General features: G+C 38.8%; 1 protein-coding gene across 3 annotated transcripts in view; it reads left to right on the forward strand.

Annotated features, from left to right (window-relative positions):
- Positions 1-23981, forward strand: part of rptor (regulatory associated protein of MTOR, complex 1) — a 228242-nt gene that overhangs the window by 35446 nt on the left and 168815 nt on the right. For all 3 annotated transcript variants that reach the window (XM_056459872.1, XM_056459873.1, XM_056459874.1), the window contains exon 4: positions 23358-23440. In XM_056459872.1, coding sequence (XP_056315847.1) covers positions 23358-23440 — 83 coding nt within the window. The remainder of the gene's footprint in view (positions 1-23357; positions 23441-23981) is intronic.

The following is a 23981-nucleotide window of genomic DNA, read 5'->3' on the forward strand; positions in this document are numbered from 1 at the left end:
TCAGAAACATTGAGATGTGTTTCCTGTAAGAAGACTATTTTAGCTTGCAAATTATCCAAGTGATTGATCACTTTGTTAAGCTTAGTGGGACGACCAAGTCCTTTCACATTCCAGCTTACAAAATTTATGATTTTACTTATTGATATACTTTTTAGATAAATTGCTGAAAATATATAGAGATATTTTAAGACTTAGCAGGCAGAATGGATTGTGTAAAATATAAGTAGCCACAACATAAAAAAAACAGGAGAAAAAAATAATAGAATAAAATAAAACAAAATTCTGAACTACAACACGTTGATATCCCCCACCCACTTCAACACCTCCCTTAACCAGGTGTATGCAAAACCCCATGAGAAAAAAAACACGGACGATGAACTTGTCGTCTAGAATGCGCTAGTGAAAATAAACTCAGACAAGCGCGTCTTCAGGTGAGAAAAAAAAATTAGCACGCAGACCACAATGTGCAGTATGTGTCCAGATAGTGCTTTAAATTATGGCAACATCAAAAGATTTTAAATCTAGCTGTTAGGCTAATAAACAGTCAGATGCAGAGTTCTCAGACTGATTTTCAGAGAGTGAAATAATAATAGAACAATAATGGACTGGTCCAAGTAAAACGCAATCAATCCAGATTATTCCAAAGATAAAGTACCTTGCAAGAAAATCCAGAATGGACAGTCACCTCAAAAGGTAGCCAACGAATGATTTTCAGTTATTCAGGCAGAACACTGGTCTTTGTTCCACTCACGTCAGCTGCAAGGGTGTTTTTCACATATTCCATCGCTTTGTTAGGATCCGTAAACAGCTGTTCTGTATTACCCGGCAAGGTAATTCGAAATCTGGTGGGATGACGAAAGCCGAATCGAGCCCCTTCAACGTTCCGTATGAATTTGCGCACTTCTCCGAAAGCCGCTCTTTTCCTAGCCTCGTTAGCCGTGAGGTCAGGAAAGAGAAAGACGGGCTTTCCCTTGTATGTCAGCCTTCCTTCTTGACGCGCCGTTTGAAGAATTTGTTCACGAATATGGAAAAAGTGGACTCTAATGATGAAGGGCCTGGGTGGTTGGCCAGGTTTGGGCTTTGGTTGAAGTGACCTGTGAGCTCGATCAAGCAGCGGCTTCTCCTCCATGTTCAACAGGTCGCAGAGAAAGTTTGAAACGAACTCCGTTGGACGGTTGCCTTCTTCTCCCTCGCTAATTCCGATCAGTCTGATGTTATTCCTCCTTGATCTGCTTTCAAGATCTTCACACTTTAAAGACAGAGCCGTAACCTCAGTCTGGAGTTTAGCCACGGTAGTTTCAAGGTACGTTAGAGAATTGCTCGTTGCTGTCGCTGAATCCTCGACAGCTCTCAGCCGCTCCTCCTGTGAGCCAAGCGATTGTTGAATTGTGGCAACAGCTGAAGTCAACTCTTCCTTCACTCCGTTGATATCAGATTGCAGACTGCTGATCGCACTTTCAATTTTTATACAAATGTCGTTTTTCATAGACTCCAGCGATTGTTTAAACATTTCAGCTGAAAGTGATTCTCCCTCGTGAGTACCTCATGAGTCAGCCGAGCTAACGTTAGCTGTATTAGCTCGCGTACCTTTGCCACCTCGTTTATTGCCAGAAGCAGCCATTCTACACACGATATCCACAAATTTACAGTCCGAATGTATGTATAAGCCGTATTAAAGCAAAAGAAAGTTTGAAATTAACTTTTAGGTCTGATTATTATTTAAATGAAATGTCACCTGTGAGGAGCTCACTATAAACGCGTCTGCATCGTGGTCGCGCGACAGCGCCCCCATTTTGTTCATGTTTGCTGAAAAATAATGTGCTCCTTTTTTTCCGGCTTCTCCTTTGTTTTTTGCACTTCACTCTCGCGTTTGTCAGTGTCTGACAGGATCAGGTATCAAAAGCACGTCAATAATCAAGCGCAGGTTATTATCATCAGCTCAAGAAGTTTGTTATTTCAGATATAATGTTAGACGCACGCTCGCGCAAGCAAGAAAGCGAAACCGCTCGCGCCTCAGACTGGCTCGTAAAAAAACTACGGGGCACAGGGTAAATCTGCTCTTCTTCTTGGATTTGTGGCTGTTCATCAAGACGACGACAAGGTTTGTTTGAGCCTAGATCGACCATGGCTCGTTATTATATGTATTTATAATTCCGCTTTAATCTCTCGCTGTGTATTTCAAACATGGCGTTTTTTTTGTTTTCATTCTGGCTTGTTGCCTAAGCCAGTGGTTCTCAAACTTTTAAACCAGCGACCCCCAATGTAAGAACTCGTGACCCCCCACTACCAAAGCATATACAAATAATAAAAATATCCCTTTTTAAGCTGTTCACACTATTTTACTATATTTACTATACATGACAGGGCTCGAAATCAAAATTTTTGCTTGGTAGTACTGGTGCTCCTAACTTTAAAAATTTAGGCGCACCAGCCAAAATTTAGTGGCTTCCACCAATTATCGCACTGTTACTACAAGTTTTATAAACAGATTTATTGCATTTGAAATCAACACTAATCAAAACTAACAAGCAAAAAAAATATATGCATGGGTGAGGAAAATATGTCTCAATGAAATCCCGTTATCACTAGAAAATACAGTTTTATAACATAATTGAGTGACCAAAAGATATCACGGACGAACCGCTCACCGGCCCTGCACGCACTACTTGACATGAATTCATCAATGAAACTGTTAACGATAACTGTGCTGTGTTCTCACGGGTGGTGTCTGATATTGCACTGATGCTTTTGACATGTACCTTATTATTTGCATACGTCATTTTAATAGAAATACCGGTCTTTTCATGAGCTGCAATATTAGTTTAATCTTAGTCGGTACAACCCCTTTTGCGATGGTGTACGTGGTGTTAAATTTTACATATAGCTGCCACTTGTACGGCTGACAGCATCTGGCGATTAAAAGAAGGATTAAACAGAACCTCTCGTGCTTAAAATGCGTAGATGTGGCAAACAGTTACCTGAAAATTCCGTCCCACAGACTTTACAGTGAATGCTTTAGTTATTTTCTTAGTGGACTTGAAGCCAATGGAAGTCTTTTATCCACTCTTCGAAAAATGTAGATGGTGGATTAACATTCACAACATGATCAGTAATTAGATGTGCTATTATTTGTAGCTTTAGGTGTTTCTAAGACAAAATCTGTCAGTAATATTTTCATTCTCATCTTCAGCGCTTTACATTTTCGCGGTTGTAGCTCCTGTCATCTGAAGACAAGAGGCCTAGACTGAGTGATTGACAGCTGATTTTAGCCGATCCATTTATATTCACTTCTTAGAGCAGTGGACCAATAAGAAGAGCGCGAAGGCGGGGCAAGTGATGCAGGCTTTGTTTACTGCGGAAGGTTGACATGACAAGTTTTAAACTGTTCCTGAGTGCTGCGTTTCAAGTACAAAGATGCATTCTGCCTGAATGTGTTCTAAATACTTTATGGATTTATCAGTAATATCTTTTAAAAAATCTGAAAATTTTAGCTTTCACTTGTAGTACTGAAAAATATTTATTATAATCACTGAAAATTACACAATTTTTAAATCACTCTCGCGACCGCTTGAAATTATTCTGCGACCCCCAGTTTGAGAACCACTGGCGTAAGCGAATGACGTATCTCTGTAAATCAATAGCGTTCAGCTGCGCGTGTGGGTCCACCTTTTGGTACCCTTTCTCGTGTTTGGTACCCTTTCGAAAGGGTGCCGAAAAAGTGGTACGGTACGGTTCGGTTCGGTATGCTTTTTGACAGTGGAAACGGCCATAAAAGCGTACCAAACCGTACCGTACCATACCACTCAGTGGAAACGGGCCATTAGATTAAATCTACTTAGGATTTAGTTGACTAAAAACTAACTAGTTCAGTTAATCGTAATATAATAATTATGCAAATAACTAAAATTTCTAAGCTCATCATATACTCCTGGAGTACATACTTTTAAACATTAATGATAATAGGCTTTGAACAATACATGCACAGATTTAACTCTTGTGATGTGACATTTGGCCAAGGATCAGCAACCTGTGCCTATGGAGTAGAAAAATCTGAACCCTTCTGTGTCTAAGTCACTAGTCTTAAATCATTCGGCAAGGTCGCCTAGGCATACATAGTCTTGTTCACTAGCATAAACTAGTTGGCGAGGTGACCCAGGTACAGATAGATAAAAAACATGCGGTCTCATAGCCCATGGTGGCAGTGAAAAGTAAATAAATGAACACATCCTCTAGATATGCTTGTTTTGGATGTGTTATTTCATTGTCCATTTCTTTCTTCTCATGTTGATAATGCCATGTTTGTTTATACATAATCAGTACATTTTTTTTTTTTTTGTATTCCTGTTGTCTTGCTTGTTTTGGGGTGGCATGTCTGTGAATATACTGGCAGTAGCAGGTCTCTACTTGCTCTGCCATAATAATCAAAGCAGCTGCAGTGAAGCAGTTTTATGTTGCCATAAAACATAAAATTGTTATTATGTTGCTATTCATTACTATACCAAATCCCAAGAGTGGTCATGACAGAAGTACAATTTTTGCCATGAAATTCTTATGCATGCACAGGCTGATAGGTCACCTAATCTGCTCCTCTGTCATTAACTGCATGGAACAAGGGATTGGTTGCTGTCGCCTTGGCAGCCAATAAGCTTGCTCCTCATCTTTTTAAATGCTGCAGCGCCTTTTTGGAGACAGTATATATAGCTGGAGTTATATGCTCAGACAGCAGCTTTTGACTGCTGGGTGGTGCTTTAACCATATATTTTCAGCTTTGCCCTTTCACAACACTAGTATGTGTACCTTATGCGATGTGATGTTCAATTAAAATATAATTTTGTTTGTTTGTTTTAGCTTTCTCAGTAATAAACATGCTTTTACACTATACTGTATGTTTTACAAAAGATACAATACATGGTGAGAAGTATAGCCTTAGGCTGTAAAAATTAAGCAAATATAAGAATTAAGTTCTATAGCCTTTAAAGTGCCCTATTAAATTGCGTTGGGGTGAAAAGAATGTCTTGATGTTATTACCTCAAATCTTAAATATTACGGTTATTGCTTCGGTGGTGCACATCACCTGATTGCTTTATCAATATTTATTATTTATTATAGGCTAGGTTACAACTGCCACTACATGCAAAACACTTTTATGCACTCAAAATAGGTTCCCTTTTGCATAGCTATTTGTGGCAGTTAAGAATTAAATAAATAGGCATATCTGCAAGCAAAGTGAGCCACATATTATTTATTGTCTGTTTATTTTTTTCTGTTAATTTCTCTGTCATGTGCATGTAGAGCTAACAGTCTGCAGAAAGAAAAACATTCTGCTTGTTTAAAAGAGCGCATCCTCTTATAGCCGGCCTATTTAGGTTTAAGGGACTAAATGTTTTCTATTCTATCCCCTATCCCAAGCATAGCCAACATAAAATATAAAAATTTAATAAAAAATATATAATGTAAGATCATTAAAAATTAGCTTATATATATTTAAATATTGGTTAAAGAAACATCAGCAGGACGTCGATTAAGAATGCACTGCACTTTGAGCTTAAAAAATAAATCTTGAAAAAGAAATAGATTTAGACATACACTTTTTTTCTACCTACAGTCATTATTCAACATTATTCTGTTATCTCTTTTGTAAAAATTTTAATTAATCTTTATTAGAAGGATATAGCCTAATTAATAATTCCTTAATTATTTTCTTAAATAAAAGGGAATTATCTATTAAGTTTCATATAGCCTAGCGGAAATACATATGTTTTAGGTCACTCCAGAGCATTTAGGCCGAATGTTTGATGGCATCTACATTCAAAATACGTTTTATACCGAGTTACTACCTGAGAAACTCTGTGGTTTTGTATTATGGATGGTGTGCTGGGTCATCCCACCGTTAGTGGCAAATCAAACGTCACACAACCTGCCCAGTTCAGCGGGAATCAAGCAGGCAAATAAAGCACACTATTGCATCATCACGAAGCGATTAAAATGAAGACAACCGAAACAAACAAATGACGCGTTACTGTACAGCATTACATTATATGTCTATACGCACAAACCTATGTATTTCCATTCATTGTATTTGTTTACTTGCCGACCGACTGTTGGCATTACTACAAGTGGTCTTACTACAAGCAGAGGGATGACCCAGCGCACCATCCATAATATGAAACCACAGAAATTTTCCAATAATAACTCAGTATAAAGTGTATTTTATAACATCCTCGTTTTGATAGACGCCGTCAAACATTCAGCCCAAATGCTCCGGAGAGACCTAAAACATATACATTTTTCCATTGGCTATAAGACACTTAGTAGATAATTCCCCTTTATTTAAGAAAATAATTTAAGGATGTTGCATATTATTCGGTTATCTTAAGTAAAGGAAACCGTTAAGTGGACATATGATAAAGTAATAAAATATAGGCTATAGCCTATATTTCTTGTGCTCAGCAGCTATCCACTAATAAAGCTCTACATTTAAACTTTAATTTTTAAATTTTACCACATCAAATAAAGACATAAACATTTATTTGAGCATGTAGAACACATTTTTTACGTGCAGTTTTTCCCAATCCATTTATTAAAACAGCACTGTGCAGGACTGGATGACAGGAAAGAAGGTGGTTTCTGATTGTTTCACTCACCCAAAAATTCTTTATTTGCAGGATTTGATTAATATCATCGTATCCAAATACTTTATAAAGAATATTTCAAAACTCCTCTGTTGTTTATCGTTTTTAGAAAATATCTAAAAAAAAAATTTCAGATAGGTCTTTGTTAAATGAAAGTTTAAAATGACTTGAAACGGTTTAATTTATTTGTATTGTATATACCTAAATTGTTATAGTTTTGTTTGTTTTATGTTGGTTTATTCATTAAATGTGATTTTATTATATCCAATATTTGTAATTCTTTAAATGATTTTACTATAGCTTAGGCTACTATCTAGATATGACACTATTGTGTTGAGCCTACAAAAGTGGACATGTATTTGTAAAGTTTTATGTCTTTCTGTTGTATTCATATTTTGTATTATCTCCAAAATAAATAAAGAAAGAAAGAAACCCAGCCGCTGGCAGCATCAACAGAGCTGTGAAAGAAGTGCTCTTTCACCCGGTCTCTCTCACACACACACACACACACACACGCATTTAAACGCGCATGTTTCATGCACAAACACACCATTTGACAAAACTCTCAACAATTGTTACTGGCTGTTGTGTCTTTAATATGGTGTAAAGATTATTATGCATTATTGAAACATCAAGGAGGATGCAGCAAAGAAATATCACTTATTAAATTAAAACTACATTTACATTTAGTCATTTAGCAGACGCTTTTATCCAAAGCGACTTACAAATGAGGACAAGGAAGCAAGTTACACAACAATAAGAGCAACAGTGAATAAGTGCTGTAGACAAGTTTCAGGTGTGTAAAGTCTAAGAAGCTAAGCATTAGTAATTATTATTATTTTTATTTATTTATTTTTTTTTTTTGAGAAAGAGAGAGAGAGAGTACAGTTAGTGGTATAGCCAGAGAGGCAGTTAAGATTAGGAAGGAAAGTGGAGACTTAACAGTTGAGTTTTTAGTCGTTTCTTGAAGACAGCAAGTGACTCTGCTGTTCTGATGTATTTAGGGAGTTCATTCCACCAACTGGGCAGGTTGAATGTGAGAGTTCGGGAAAGTGATTTCTTCCCTCTTCGGGATGGAACAACGAGGCGACGTTCATTCACAGAACGCAAGTTTCTGGAAGGCACATGAATCTGCAGAAGTGAGAGCAGATAAGAAGGAGCAAAGCCAGAGGTCGCTTTGAAAGCAAACATCAGAGCTTTGAATTTGATCCGAGCAGCAACTGGCAGCCAGTGCAAACGGGTGAGTAGCGGAGTGACATGTGCTCTTTTGGGTTCATCAAAGACCACTCGTGCTGCTGCGTTTTGAAGCAGCTGAAGAGGTTTGATAAAATTAGCTGGAAGCCCGGCTAGTAGAGAGTTGCAATATTCCAGTTTGGAGAGAACAAGAGCTTGAACAATGAGTTAAGCTGTATGTTCAGATATGAAGGGTCGGACCTTTCTGATGTTATAGAGTGTGAATCTGCAAGATCAAGCAGTTCTAGAAATGTGGTCAGAGAAGTTTAGTTGGTCATCAATCGTTACTCCAAGGCTTTTTACCATTTTGGATGCAGTAATGGTTGCACCAGCCATCTGGATTGAGAAGTTATGGTGAAGAGTCGGGTTGGCAGAAACTTCAAGCATTTCCGTTTTCGCGAGGTTAAGCTGAAGATGATGATCTTTCATCCAGTGTGAAATGTCTGACAGGCAGGCTGAAATGCGAGCTGGAACCGAGGGATCATCAGGGTGAAAAGAGAGGTATAGCTGGGTATCATCAGCATAGCAGTGGTAGGAAAATCCATGTTTCTGGATGACTGTTCCTAAAGATGCTGTGTAGATAGAGAAGAGAAGTGGCCCAAGAACCGAGCCCTGAGGTACCCCAGTGTTTAGACGCTGTAGGTTGGACACCTCTCCTCTCCAAGACACCCTGAATGACCTGTCCGAGAGGTAAGAACTTAACCATTGAATAACAGTGCCTGCGACGCCCAGTGACTCAAGCGTAGATAGCAGGATCTGGTGGTTTACAGTGTCAAAAGCAGCTGATAAATCCAGCAAGATGAGGACAGATGATTTAGAGTCTGCTTTAGCCAGTCTGAGATCCTCCACGACTGAGAGCAGGGCAGTTTCAGTTGAGTGGCCTTTCTTAAAGCCAGATTGCTTGTTGTCCATGAGGTTGTTTTGAGTAAGAAAGTCCAGGACTTGATTGAACACTACTTTCTCCAAAATCTTGGCCATGAATGGAAGCAGGGATACCGGTCTGTAGTTTTCAAGTAGCGTTTGATCCAGGTTGGGTTTCTTTAGCAGTGGGGTTACCCTAGCCTGCTTAAATGAAGTAGGGAATAGACCAGAGTCAAGAGATGTGTTAATTATGTGAGTCAGTGTTGGTATGACTGCAGGAGAAATGGCTTGAAGAGATGCGAGGGAATGGGATCAAGCGGACAGGTGGTTGCATGGCTTGATAGCACGAGATTGGACACCTCAGACTCAGAGAGCTGGGAAAAAGAGGTGAGTGTGTGTGGTGTTGGTGGTGTATCTTGTGTGTTTGTTGAAGTTGCAGCAAATTGAGCACTGATTTGTGCAGCTTTGGTGCAAAAGAATGTAGCAAAGTCATCAGTAGTGAGTGTGGAGGATGCGGGTGGAGGAGGAGGATAGAGGACGGATTTGTGGCACTGTTGACTTTCTGACGGAAGTATGTCTGCTTTGCAGAAGTAACCTCAGCAGAGAAAGAAGACAGAAGAGTTTGGTATGTTATGAGCTGTTCAGGATTTTTAGTTTTTTGCCAAATTCTCTCAGCAGCCCAAAGTTTTGAGCGATGCTCACGGAGAACATCAGAGAGCCAGGGTGCAGGAGGACTGGCCTGGGCTGGCCTGGATGTAAGCGGACATAGTCTTTCTAGACATGATGCTAGCGGAGAGCAGAGTGTATCAGTGGCACTGTTCGTATCAAGTGCAGAGAGTTTGCAAGATGGAGGAAGAGAGTTTGAAACAATGGTGGATAGTCTATTGGGTGAGAGAGAGCATAGGTTTCTGCGAAAGGCAACTAGAGTTGGAGTGTGTGGCGGCTCAGGAGTAATGTGGATGTTAAGAGAGAGAAGGAAATGATCCGATGTTTGTAGTGGAGTTACTAGTGTTTGATCAGCGAGGCAATGTCGAGTGTAAATAAGGTCTAGCTGATTACCTGATTTGTGAGTGGCAGAAGTAGGTGCTCTTTTGAGGTCAAAAGATGCAAGCAGAGTCTGGAAGTCAGCAGCTTGAGATCTTTCAATGTGGATGTTAAAGTCACCTAGCACCAACAAGGGAGTGTCATAGTCAGAAAAGGATGAGAGAAGAACATCCAGTTCATCTATGAAGTGACCTAATGTACCTGGTGGGCGGTAGATGACAACCACATTTATGTAGAAGGGGTGGATAATGGTGACTGTATGGAATTCAAAGGAGCTGATTTTTGGCAGGGACGGTCTCTGAGTGAATTTTCCATTCTTTGGAAATCAGTAGTCCAGTCCCACCCCCTCTCCCTGTCTGACGAGGAGTGTGGGAAAGAGAGAAATTAGTAGAAAGAGCTGCATGTTTAGCAGTGTCCTCTGGTGTCAACCAGGTCTCAGTTAGAGCGATGAGATTAAAGTCAGAATGAGTGGCTATGGAGATAATAAAATCTGCCTTGTTAACAGCAGATTGACAATTCCAGAGGCCCACGGAGAGAGAGAGTTGTGAAATAGAAGATAGATGAATTGATCGAAGGTTGTGAGAGTTACGCCTGCAGCGTACCTCCCGTGCTCTGCGAGTGTTAGTAACAACAGGAATTAGTAAACACATAATAAGAGTGCAAGGAAAACAATAATGAGTGCAGAGATAATGTAAAATAATAAAGTAAAAAGTACTCAAGTGCTTTGTCCGTGTCTTTGCTCGGTGGAGTCGCACAGGTAGAGTCGATGGTCTTTACTCTCGTCGGTCTTCACACGAGGCTGCCACGACCGCTGCCGCGGTGAGACTAGCCGCTTATATACACCCCTGAGCGATTTGCTGATTGAGCTCAGCTGGGCACGTCTCGAGAGTAAAAACACCCGAAACTGCAGCGTACAACAGTGGCTAAAACTTTCTAGTACTAAACACAGATAGCTGAAAACAATTTAAATGTCCAACAACCATACACAACCAGCTGAAAACAAGTCTAAGTGTTCTCTAACCAAACACAGCAACTGAAAACAGGTCTAAATGTACTTACTCGGTGTTGCTCTCGATGCCAAAGTGCTTCTCCTGCTAGCTAAACCTACTGTGTTCAAATATATAGTCTTTACCTGGCATTTGGACACGCCTCCAAAGTTAAAAAACACCCGAAACTGCAGCGGCGGGGCGCGAAAAAAAAAAAAAAAAAACTTTATTATTTTATGACACCCTTACATTTAAAAGGGAAACATAAGGGCGATCATAAGCAAAATAACCCTAGCCTATGAGGTGTTTTATGGAATGGCCTATCTTGAAATTACCAGCTATATGTTTTTCTTTTCCTTTTTTTTTTTTGCTCATGTACTCCTGTGTGATTGGAAAACTAGTGTAATGGCGGCATGGCATCTTTACCAGACTCAGGCAAACTCCACCTCTCCTTTCACTCCGCCCCTAATATCACTTAAGTTACAACTACTTTAAGGGTGATTTTATGCAACACCCTTAAGAATCAGAATCAGAAAGAGCTTTATTGCCAGGTATGTTGACACATACTAGGAATTTGTTTTCGTGACAGAGCTTCTACAGTGCAACAGGATTACAGAGACAGGACAAAAAACATATAATAAATATATTTTAAAAATAGAAGTAAGTAGTGAGTGCAAATATACAGATTGACAAGTGTATGTACATGTTTATTACTATATACAACGTTATATGTGCAGCTGTTATGTGCAAATTGGCATGTAAAGTGTGTTGGTAAATAAGTGTATATGTGTGCTAGTTGTTTTTTTTAGATTTAATTTAGGCCTGTATTCAGCTGACAGCGCATGCACATCCACGATACCATGAGAAAAAGTAAATAATAGATTCTTTAATCTAAATGACTCAGAAAATTTTTGGCTATATACTGGGAGAGGATGAAGTGACATCTAAACTGGCTGCAAAATATGTGTAGGCTATACCATTACTAATGGTTAATCAACGCATTTGCATTATTTAATAAATCTACTCGTTTTAACCTTGCAATTATGGTAATTTTTAGAGATAATATCTGTTTTATTAACTTTTCTGTCATTTATTTCTCATTTGCTGATTATTTTATTAATTTGATGATGTTAATATATAACATAGGCTGTTTTATATACATATCTAAAATGCTTTGGCATTCAATTTTGCTTTGAACTTGAAAGAGAAAGAGAAGCAGATTTTACCTGTCAGTGGGCTCCTGAATAGCATAAAGCATTTATTTTTCATTGTCGTTTTTTAACAGTCTTTTTTTCTTTAACCCATTAAAAAGAAAAGTGTCATAATAAATACAATTATTAATTAAAAATGCAATTATATTTTGTTTGTTGCATATAGTTAACTATTTATGTGATGTGGGTAAATGGTGTGTTTTTATCCGGCTACAACCACAAGTATATATTTTAAACCTGCAGGAAGCACTGTAATTAATAGTTTTTTTTCCCAGTAAGGTAGTGAAATAAATACATACAATTTGTATTAACTGTTTTTTACATTAAATAGTAATTTAAAAAAAACATTGGTTTAAAAAGTTTTTTGTGATACCCACATCATTCATTTAAAAATGCAGGTTTATGTTTTAAATAATAAATCCGAATTGAACTGAGGCGTTTATTTTCATTCATTCATTAATTTTCTTTTTGGCTTAGTCCCTTTATTAATCTGGGGTTACCCTAACGAAATGAACGCCAACTTGTCCAGCATATGTTTTACGCAGCGGATGGCCTTACAGCCGCAACCATTCACACACATACACTACGGACAATTTAGCCCACCCAATTCACCTATACCACATGTTTTTGGACTTGTGGGGGAAACCGGAGCACCCGAAGGAAACCGACGTGAACACGGGGAGAACGTGCAAACTCCACACAGAAATGTCAACAGACCCAGTTGAGGCTCGAACCAGTGAAATTGCTGTGAGGCAAACATTTAAAATGTCTATGCAAATTAATGCAATACTATGTAAAAACTAAATTATTTTATACTATAGTAGCCTATAAAATGGTCAATAATGCCTTGTTGTTTCTCATCTCGCTCAGCATGTGTGCGTTGAACCGCAAGTGACTGATACAGAGGAAATTAATTAAAATAATATAGGCTTAAATTAAAATATATAGCCCACTTTGCAGCTTTCTTGTTAATTATAGTTGGCCTATATAAAAATAGCACCGGACCGTTTCTCAATGTTTCTCTGGTAATGTCTTTAAATAAATAATTAGGCCTATTTAATTATTCATTTATTATTTATACAGTAGTTGAGACATAATAGGAGATAGTAAAATATAATCAACAACGAAAATGTAAATTAAAACTGTAAATTTAAACGTAAATGAAAAAGCTTATCACTTTAAAATAACAAAAACTGTACATCTCTCTATATTTAGGCTAAAACACTGCTTTATTTATTTATTTATTTATTTATTCAGGCCTACTTATTTGCATGTATGTTTGTTTTTAATTTTAGTTGTCTTTTATTTCTTTAACTCTACTTTCCAAAATGAATCCTTTGTTTCATTGTTTATCTTCATTTAAACAAGTATCAGAGTATTTACAGCTACTGTATAGGCTATTTCTGTCTGTTCGCATCCCGTACCTTTGTGCTCCCTGGCGGCATAGTCGCAAACTGCGGTCATACCTAAAAAACACGTTCTTACTCCTTTAGAGCGAAACTTACTCCTTTATAGGAAACCCTGTAGTCCTCTTTGTATTTAGACCCCACTGTGAGCCACTTCTTATGTAAGTTGAATGGCAGTTTCTGTATTATTTGGTTTATTCCTCATTGTGTGTCTAGATAGGAAAGACCTATCAGATCTCCATCCTGTATAGCTGCTTGGATCTCCATGGGCAAATCACCTAGCTCACTCAGTCTGCAATTGACTGTTCAATAGTTTGGGGAAGTTCTCCAATTTCTTGAAGAGAGAGCTCTCTACCATTTCTGGTGCGCCATATGTTTCGTAAAGTCTTTTCCAGATCAGGCTGAGACCTTGTAATGGATAATTAATGTGAAAGGCTCTATTACGCTTTGCATGCTCAGCTGACTCGCGCCCTAGCCATCTTCCTAGCAAGTCCTTTTCTTCACTTGGAGAAATGTTAAGGTCTTTTGTAGTATTTATGAAGGATGCCCTCCATGGTCTGAAAGTTTCCGGTTGGTCGTTAAACTGTTTAAGGCCAATAGACACCAAATTGGCGAAGCACTTTAGCTACTGTTTTTAGTTGCTGTGTATGGTTAGAGAACACTTAGACTTGTTTTCAGCTGGTTGTGTATGGTTGTAGGACATTTAAACTTGTTTTCAGCTGTCTGTGTATGGTACGAGAAAAGTTTACCCACTGTTTCCTTGGTTACTGTAAGAGCTTGTGTGTCAAGCATGGATGGTTTCAGCCCCCCCCACCCCCCCCATCCCCCTACCCCCCCCCCCCCCCCCATCCCCCTAACCCCCCCCCCCCCCCCCCCTCCCACCGTTTTGGGTGTTTTTTTACTCTGGAGGCGTGTCCAAACGCCAGGTAAAGACTATATACATTTAGCACAGTAGGTTGAATTCAGCTGAATTCAATCAGCAAAGCGCTCAGGGGTGTATATAAGCAGCTAGTCTCACCGCGGCAGCGGTCGCGGACGCCTCGTGTGAAGACCGGCGGGTGTAAAGACCATCAACTCTACCTGCGCGACTCCACCGAGCAAAGACACAGACAAAGCACTTGAGTACTTTACTTTTTTTTTTTTTTTTTTTACTTAATCTCTGCACTCATTATTTTTTTCATTGCACTTTTATTATGTGTTTACTAATTCCTGTTGTGACTAACACTCGCAAAGCACGGGAGGTATGCAGCAGGCGTAATCTGTTAACCAAGCAGATTTTTTTACCTCCATAGCTACTCATTCTGACTATAATCTCATGGCTCTAACTGAGACCTGGTTGAGACAGGAGGACACTGCTTCACATGCAGCTCTTTCTACTAATTTCTCTTTTTCCCACACTCCTCGTCAGACAGGGAGAGGGGGTGGGACTGGACTACTGATTTCCAAAGAATGGAAATTCACTCAGAGACCGTCCCTGCCAAAAATCAGCTCCTTTGAATTCCATGCAGTCAGCATTATCCACCCCTTCTACATAAATGTGGTTGTCATCTAGCGCCCACCGGGTACATTAGGTCACTTCTTAGATGAACTGGATGTTCTTCTCTCATCTTTTTCTGATTATGACACTCGCTTGTTGGTGCTAGGTGACTTCAGCATTCACATTGAAAGACCTCAAGCTGCTGACTTCCAGACTCTGCTTGCCTCTTTTGACCTCAAAAGAGCACCTACTTCTGCTACTCACAAATCAGGTAATCAGCTAGACCTTATTTACACTTGACATTGCTTCGCTGATCAAACACTAGTAACTCCACTACAAACATCGGATCATTTCCTTCTGTCTCTCAACATCCACATTACTCCTGAGCCATTACACACTCCAACTCTAGTTGCCTTTCGCAGAAACCTACGCTCTCTCTCACCCAATAGACTATCCACCATTGTTTCAGACTCTCTTCCTCCATCTTGCAAACTCTCTGCACTTAATACGAACAGTGCCACTGATACACTCTGCTCCACACTAGCATTATGTCTAGAAAGACTATGTCCTCTTACATCCAGGCCAGCCCGGGCCAGTCCTCCTGCATCCTGGCTCTCTGATGTTCTTCGTGAGCATCGCTCAAAACTTTGGGCTGCAGAGAGAATTTGGCTAAAAACTAAAAATCTTGAACAGCTCATAACATATCAAACTCTTCTGTCCTCTTTCTCGGCTGAGGTAACTTCTGCAAAGCAGACATACTTATGTCAGAAAATCAACAGTGCCACCAATCCTTGCTTGCTTTTTAAAACATTTTACTCCCTCCTCTATCCTCCTCCTCCACACTCTCTACTGACGACTTTGCTACATTCTTTTGCACCAAAACTGCAAAAATCAGTGCTCAATTTGCTGCACCTACAACAAACACGCAAGATACACCACCAACACCACACACACTCACCTCTTTTTCTCAGCTCTCTGAGTCTGAGGTGTCCAAACTCGTGCTATCTAGCCATGCAACCACCTGTCCGCTTGATCCCATTCCCTCTCATCTCTTGCAAGCCATTTCTCCTGCAGTCATACCAACACTGACTCACATAATTAACACATCTCTTGACTCTGGTTTATTCCCCACTTCATTTAAGCAGGCTAGGGTAACCCCACTGCTAAAGAAACCCAACCTGGATCAAACAGTACTTGAAAACTACAGACCGGTATGCCTGCTTCCGTTCATGACCAAGATTCTGGAGAAAGTAGTGTTCAATCAAGTCCTGGACTTTCTTACTCAAAACAACCTCATGGACAACAAGCAATCTGGCTTAAAGAAAGGCCACTCAACTGAGACTGCCCTGCTCTCGGTCGTGGAGGATCTCAGACTGGCTAAAGCAGACTCTAAATCATCTGTCCTCATCTTGCTGGATTTATCAGCTGCTTTTGACACTGTAAACCACCAGATCCTGCTATCTACGCTTGATTCACTGGACGTTGCAAGCACTGTTATTCAATGGTTCAGATCTTACCTCTCTGACAGGTCATTCAGGGTCTTTGAGGGGAGAGGTGTCCAACCTATAGCATCTAAACTTTGGGGTACCTCAGGGCTCTGTTCTTGGGCCACTTCTCTTCTCCATCTACACGACATCTTTAGGACCAGTCATCCAGAAACATGGATTTTCCTACCACTGCTATGCTGATGATAACCAGCTATACCTCTCTTTTCACCCTGATGATCCCTCAGTTCCAGCTCTCATCTCAGCCTGGCTGTCAGACATTTCACACTGGATGAAAGATCATCATCTTCAGCTTAACCTTGCGAAAACGGAAATGCTTGAAGTTTCTGCCAACCCGACTCTACACCATAACTTTTCAATCCAGATGGATGGGGCAACCATTACTGCATCCAAAATGGTAAAAAGCCTCGGAGAAACAATTGATGACCAACTAAACTTCTCTGACCACATTTCTAGAACTGCTCGATCTTGCAGATTTGCACTCTATAACAACAGAAAGGTCCGACCCTTCCTATCTGAACATGCAGCTCAACTCATTGTTCAAGCTCTTGTTCTCTCCAAATGGGACTATTGCAACTCTCTCTACTAGCCGGGCTTCCAGCTAACTCTATCAAACATCTTCAGCTGCTTCAGAACACAGCAGCACGAGTGGTCTGATGAACCAAAAAGAGCACGTCACTCCGCTACTCACCCGTTTGCACTGGCTGCCAGTTGCTGCTCGCATCAAATTCAAAGCTCTGATGTTTGCTTACAAAGCGACCTTTGGCTTTGCTCCTTCGTATCTGCTCTCACTTCTGCAGATTTATGTGCCCTCCAGAAACTTGCGTTCTGTCAATGAACGTCGCCTCGTGGTTCCACCCCTAAGAGGGAAGAAATCACTTTCCCGAACTCTCGCATTCAATCTGCCCAGTTGGTGGAATGAACTCCCTAACTGCATCAGAATGGCAGAGTCACTTGCTGTCTTTAAGAAATGACAAAAAACTCAACTATTTATTCTCCACTTTCCTTCCTAATCTGCAATTGCCTCTCTGGCTATACCACTAACTGTACTCTCTCAAAAAAAATTACTTTACTAATGTTTTGCTGCTTAGACTTTACACACCTGAAACTTGTCTACAGCACTTATTCACTGTTGCTCTTATAGTTGTGTAAATTACTTCCTTGTCCTCATTTGTAAGTCACTTTGGATAAAAGCGTCTGCTAAATGACAATGTAAATGTAAATCACATCTTGCAATAAACCTGACCACATCGAAGATGTGACTGTCCGCATACAAATTACTTTGATGCAAATAAGGGGGTACTTGACGTTGTCTGAGAATAATCTAGTGGCATCTCTCTATGCCTGCTCCTTTCCTCACTACCTTGAACTGCTGAAGACCGGGCTTCTAGATGATAAACATATTGAGGTGACTGGGTGTATGCCTTTGAACAGAGAGTGTGAAGCGTACACTGGTAGACTGTGAAATGGCAGGGTTCTGTATGTTCTCTGCATCACTAGGCTGCAATCTGGGAGGCGTGACATGCACTGCCTTTCCTGCTGCAAATATGATCCAGTATTCTGTGGTTGTTGCATTTCTGAAAAATTCCACATTACTATTCATCTGTTCTGATACATAGACCTGTGTGCATTCTGTTGCATCCTCTATAGGCTGCTCTGTCAAACTTGATTTCACTTTGCTTTCTAATGTTGCTGCTGTTTCTAAGGTCTCTGCTTTTTAATGGCAGCAGCTTTCTTTTTCTGTCCACCCATAAAGTCTCCAATGAAGCTTCCAGCTGGGCTTGTTGTACTTTCAGTTCGATTTCTTTTTTTTTTTTAGCAAAAGCTGTTTCTGCCTTAGGCACTTCAACCTCTGCTTGTGCCATTGCGGACGGCAGTGGTTACAGCCGATGAGTCATGTGAGTGACGTGAAGAGCATGATGCGCTTGATGCCCTCTTCTGTGATCCAGCTTTAGAGCTTGGTTTGGACATTGCTGAAAGATCACCTCATGAGCTGATTTGCTCCCCACCGTGAAGTCATAAACTAGAAGTTGGTCACTGAATATATTCGTTTTACTGTTCTGCCCCTTACATCAAGTGCCTTGCTTGACTTGGTAGAGAGTTAACATCTTCCAATGACAACAGACTCAAGGGATACGTTTGAATCTTTTACTGTTGATTATGGAATAACATAAAACTGCAAAATACAGAATGGTAAGTATGCACAATTGGGGCTCTATGCAAAAAAAGATCACTGGTTACACACTTAACCGACTCATATATGTAGTACTTGCATGTATAATGACATGAGTATAGCGCAAGCATAAATAAACATAAGTCAAGTTATGATTAAATAATGTCTACATACCAAATGTGCCTTCAATATAGCTTAAATCAAGGAGCAAATTATCGCTACAGCCATATGCTCTTCCATGCAGCTTCTGAATACCTATGCTCACATTTATGATGTCATCAAATAAGGACTCTAACATTCAATGCAATACCTATGCATAACAAGAAGGTCGCTAAATCACAACTTAATACTAAATAAATGTAACATGTCTGGATAAGACAGCATACCTTCAATCTAAAGTGAATTGGGACACCCCTACCTCTTCACGCGAATATGCAGAAAGAGAGGTAGGGGTAAGGGGTAGAATTGGGATTAGGCCTTTATCTCTCCAATCCAGATGAATCACTTTCTAGTCTTATTTCTTGTTCTTAAAAGGTTTAGACAGCTCTCTGGATACAAATTAACAGTGTTGGGTAAGCTACTTAAAAAATGTAGTGAGCTACGCTCTTAGCCATTCTACATAAAATGTAGCTTAACTCCACTAAAAGCTACCTTCAGTGAAATGTAGCAAGCTAAGCTAAAAGTTGCTTGCCAAAAGTAGCTTAGCTACGTCTAAGCTATTTTTTATTGCAATAAAAAAGATACATCTAAGCTATTTTTGCAATTTTCATTTTTAAATCGAAGCAACTTAAATCCAAGTCAATCATATCTTAGTGATAAAAAAAAGAAAAGAAAAAAACTCAATGAAACATACAGGTATGGCTACTGGGAATGCGCGAGTGATCTAAAATGTTGTCGCAGGTTACTTCAATAAACTGCGGCACAGCACAACATGGTCTAACACAAAAAATACATGGCCAGCAGGGGGCAGTTATGTAACATAGTGAACATACTGAACTGATATAATGTAGCAGCCAGAGCATGTGAGCGGAGCTGCGGTGTGACGCTCAGCTAAGCATTCTGCTCCATGGTCGTGCGCTTGCTCGCCGGTAAACCAATACCGCTCAGATCCCATGCTGACATAAAATTTCTCTAGTAGGCTAACTCTAATTTTTTTGTAACTAAAAAATCTTGAATAACTGCCTAAAATTAAAGCACTTCGATAAAATAAGTTTCTTTTTCAAAGCAGTGTTCTTTCTTGTGCTTTTTTCTTTTAGTACAGTTTTTTACAAATATTTTAATAAGCCTAAGTGATCAACTGTTTATTTTATAGCCTGTTTATTTAGGCAGCTGTGTGTGTCATCTTGTACTATAGTTTGACTGACTGTTAGCCTATTTTAAACTATGGAGCTCTGAACATAATTCGAATTATAAATTAGCTTCCATGACCACGTCTTATTAAAGCATATCCTTGTTACACTTTATTAATTAATTATGAAATGGAATAATTAGTTTCTGGTATAGTCCTACTAAATCTATGAAACTAAAGAATTAACTTACATGAACAAAAAGAACACATCCAGGTACAAAATTCAAATCGAATAGATTATAAAATAAATTTTTAATTGAAGTCATAATATGTAGGCTAGCTTAAAAAGAATTATTCTAAACGCATACCTGTGAATTTGTCTGCATGTCATCAGGGCTCCGTAGCCGTAGCCTAACAACAGACATGTTTGTAGTATGTAGTATGTTTATTGTATAAATATATATAGTTGAAGTCAGAATTATTAGCCCCCCTGAATTATTAGCCCCCCCTATTTATTTTTTTCCCCAATTTCTGTTTAACGGAGAGAATATTTTTTCAACACATTTCTGAACATAATAACTCATTTCTAATAACTGATTTATTTTATGTTTACCATGATGACAGTAAATAATATTTGACTAGATGTTTTTCAAGACACTTCTATACAGCTTAAAGTGACATTTAAAGGCTTAACTAGGTTATTTAGGTTAACTAGGCAGGATAGGGTAATTAGGCAAGTTATTGTATAATGATGGTTTGTTTGTAGACTATCGAAAAAAAAATTGCTTAAAGGGGCTAATAATTTTGACCCTAAAATGGCTCTTAAATTAAAAACTTCTGTTATTGTAGCTGAAATAAAACAAATAAGACTTTATCCAGAAGAAAAAATATTATCAGACATACTGTGAAAAATTTCTATGCTCTGTTAAACATCATTTGGGAAATATTTAAAAATGAAGAAAAAAAATCAAAGGAAGGCTAATAATTCTGACTTTTTTTTTTTCCATACAACTTGACAGTATTCAATACAGTGACAAAGGCCAGGTCAATTAGCATTGCACAATAAATACTTTATCTATAAAAAATTTCCAGGATGTCTTGAAGAGCACAATAATGCATATATTGCCAGAAGCATTTGTTTTTCTTCATGTTTGATCCAATTATCCATATCCATCATCATTATTCAATTATCCATATCCATCATCATATATAGCTGACAGTAACTGACCTCTTCTTCAGTAGCATATGTGGAGATTATGCATGAGGCTGTATGAATGAAACAAAAATAGCAATGTTGCTCTCACACACATGCACGCACACACATTTGGGAATTATTATTATTAACCTCCTCATAACAGATGCATTAATTTGTTTATTGCACTCTTATTTATTTAGTGATTTGACACAATGCATAAAACATGTATACTAACAAAATATACATTTTATCATACCTTATGCCTCTTCAAGGTAGGGCTGAATTAATCTCTACTTTTTTAAACTTATCAAAATTGGTTGCTTTTTTTGCGTCTCTTAGCAGTGTATATAAAAAAATGTAAAGAAGTGGTGCGACACAAAAACATGCCACGATTTTGCTATCTCCTAAATGGTTGCTGGTTCCATTTAAAATTAAACATATTATTTTATTTTTTGTTTTTAAAGAGCCCTTATTATCGTATTTTGAAGTTTGCCTTCCGTGCAATGTGTAACACAGCCCTAAGTAACTGAAAACATCCAGCTGAAGTCTAAATCTGAAAGTGCACCATGTATAAAAGGATTGTCTTTCTCTCACTCAAAAAAAGTCAACTCTTGACTCAAACTATCAGGCTATTCACATATCTCTAAATAGTCTAAAACGTGAGGCCTGCTGCTTCCTTTACCAATTTCAACACATGTCAGAGGTTGTGCTCCTAAGGCATTGTCCTTGCTAGGCCACCATAAGCTGTTTTCACACCGAACATAGAAAGTACTGCGTTATGAACACATAAGTTTTCATTTTAATGGTTTGAGCCATGCAGATAAAATGCACCTCAGAATAAAATAGTAATTTTGCCACGTGTTGATTAATACTGAATGTACGTCATTGTTATGGTTAAGAATAGAGCAATATGCTGGTTTACAAAGTGAAGAGCTTTATCAATGCATTCCAATATTGGGCTCACACACATGGCTGCTTGTTGCTTCAAAGTCTTGATAAGCCAAGATGGGATTTGCAAAAGAGGTTTCCCTCATAGACTGAAAAATTGCATGGGAGTGGTTTGGATAATTAGGTAAAAATAAATGTTTAAATATTTTGACTTTACATTAGAGGTGTCAAAATTAATTGTTTCTTCGGTGCACCGCGATGCAGATGTGGAAAATTTGGTATCGGTTCAGTAATAATCATAACCGGTTATTATGTACTGACGTCATTTATCTCATATGCACTCTGTCGCGAGGGAGGTGAGTGCGGGTATTTACAACACTCCAGGCACCAACTACTTAAAAACGCAGAAACTGTGCACAATTTCACTGCGTGTGTGTATTTTCTGCAGTCTTTCACTGACATTTACAGCAGAAGCCCCTATTTCTCTGCGATTGAGGGAATGAAAGTGAACTCCATTTCTCTCTCTCTCTCTGTGGCCCATTTCACCTGCTAGCGTGACTTTTCCTCTCGGCTGCTGGCGTGACATTTCCTCTCGGCTGTTAGAGCGATACTTCTGGATGTAGGTCTACATTCCGAATAAAGCGCGGGAGCAGTCGGTAACTCTGGTGTAATTTCAACAGGAGTGGGCGGTCTCACAATATCACTCCCGAGCGAGCGAGCAAGCGCACATGCGTGTGTGTACGTGTGTGTGTGTGTGTGTGTGTGTGTGTGTGTGTGTGTGTGTGTGTGTGTGTGTGTGTGTTTGTTTGGTGCTGTCTATGTTTGTGTATGTGTGTGAATGAGAGATGGCGTGATACTGTGTGTCTATATATATGTGTGTGTGCGTGTGTTTATACTGACAGCTTGTTATAGCCCCCCCCTCCAAAAAATATAACACTGTTTGGAAAGCATCGTCAATGCACCGTGATGCACCAAAATATCGAATTGAACCGAATCGATGGCATGATAATTCTAACCGGGAATGCACTTTTTCTAATCTCAGAGAAACCCTGGCATATTTAAATCTACAATAATTTGTTTTTGCATGATAACCAACCAAGGCCTACACTAAAATACACTCTATAATACATTCTATTCTAAATATTTTAAAATGTTGTTATCAAAAAATCTTAAATATATATATATTTATTAATATATATTTATATATTTATTTATTATTTATATATTTATTAATTCTTTTTAGCAAAAATCACACAAGTGTCTGTTAGTGATGTGGGGAGTGTGAAGTTGCTTTAACTAATAAAGTGCTGCTTGTATTTGTGTATCAATATGCAAAAAATCGGTATCATATTTTAAAGTATTTCAATATTAAAACATCAATATTTTAAAACACTAATGCATAATAGTGTCTGAATTATAAGAATCATGTGATATCTATTTTCTCATTTGATCTTCTAGACCCTCTATCCATGAGTCCACAGAAAGCGCTGGAAACGATAGGAGCTAACCTCCAGAAACAGTATGAGAACTGGCAGCCCAGGGTAAGAGCCATCATGTTACACGTTTAATATTCTAATTTTCGGTGTTGTTCACTGTTCACACTAGAACAAAACTAAATTAAACTTGAAACTTGTAGTCAAGGCCAAAATTATTCATATCCCTGTCAAATTCTGCCTTAAAGTTACTTTTATTCAAACGGCAAGTTTTCGGAAATGACACAGGCTTCTCTCAAAAGATAATTATTAAATTCAATTCAATTCCCCTTTTTGTATATTTGTATAGCACTTTCACAATGTAGATTGTGTCAAAGCAGCTTCGCATAAAAGATCATAGTAAATTGAAACAGTGTAGTTCATTTTTTAAAGTTTAAATTCTGTTTAGTTTAGCTCAGTTCAGTGTGGTTTAATAATCACTACTGAGAGTTCAAACACTGAAGAGCAATCCATCGATGCGCAGCTCTACAGATCCAGAACCATGCAAGCCAGTGGCGACAGTGGTGAGGAAAAAACTTCACCAATTGGCAACGGTGAAGAAAAAAACCTAGAGAGAACAAGGCTTAGATGGGCAAGACCATTTCTCCAC

The sequence above is a fragment of the Danio aesculapii genome, chromosome 6 (assembly GCF_903798145.1).
Source record: "Danio aesculapii chromosome 6, fDanAes4.1, whole genome shotgun sequence".
Taxonomy (NCBI): domain Eukaryota; kingdom Metazoa; phylum Chordata; class Actinopteri; order Cypriniformes; family Danionidae; genus Danio; species Danio aesculapii.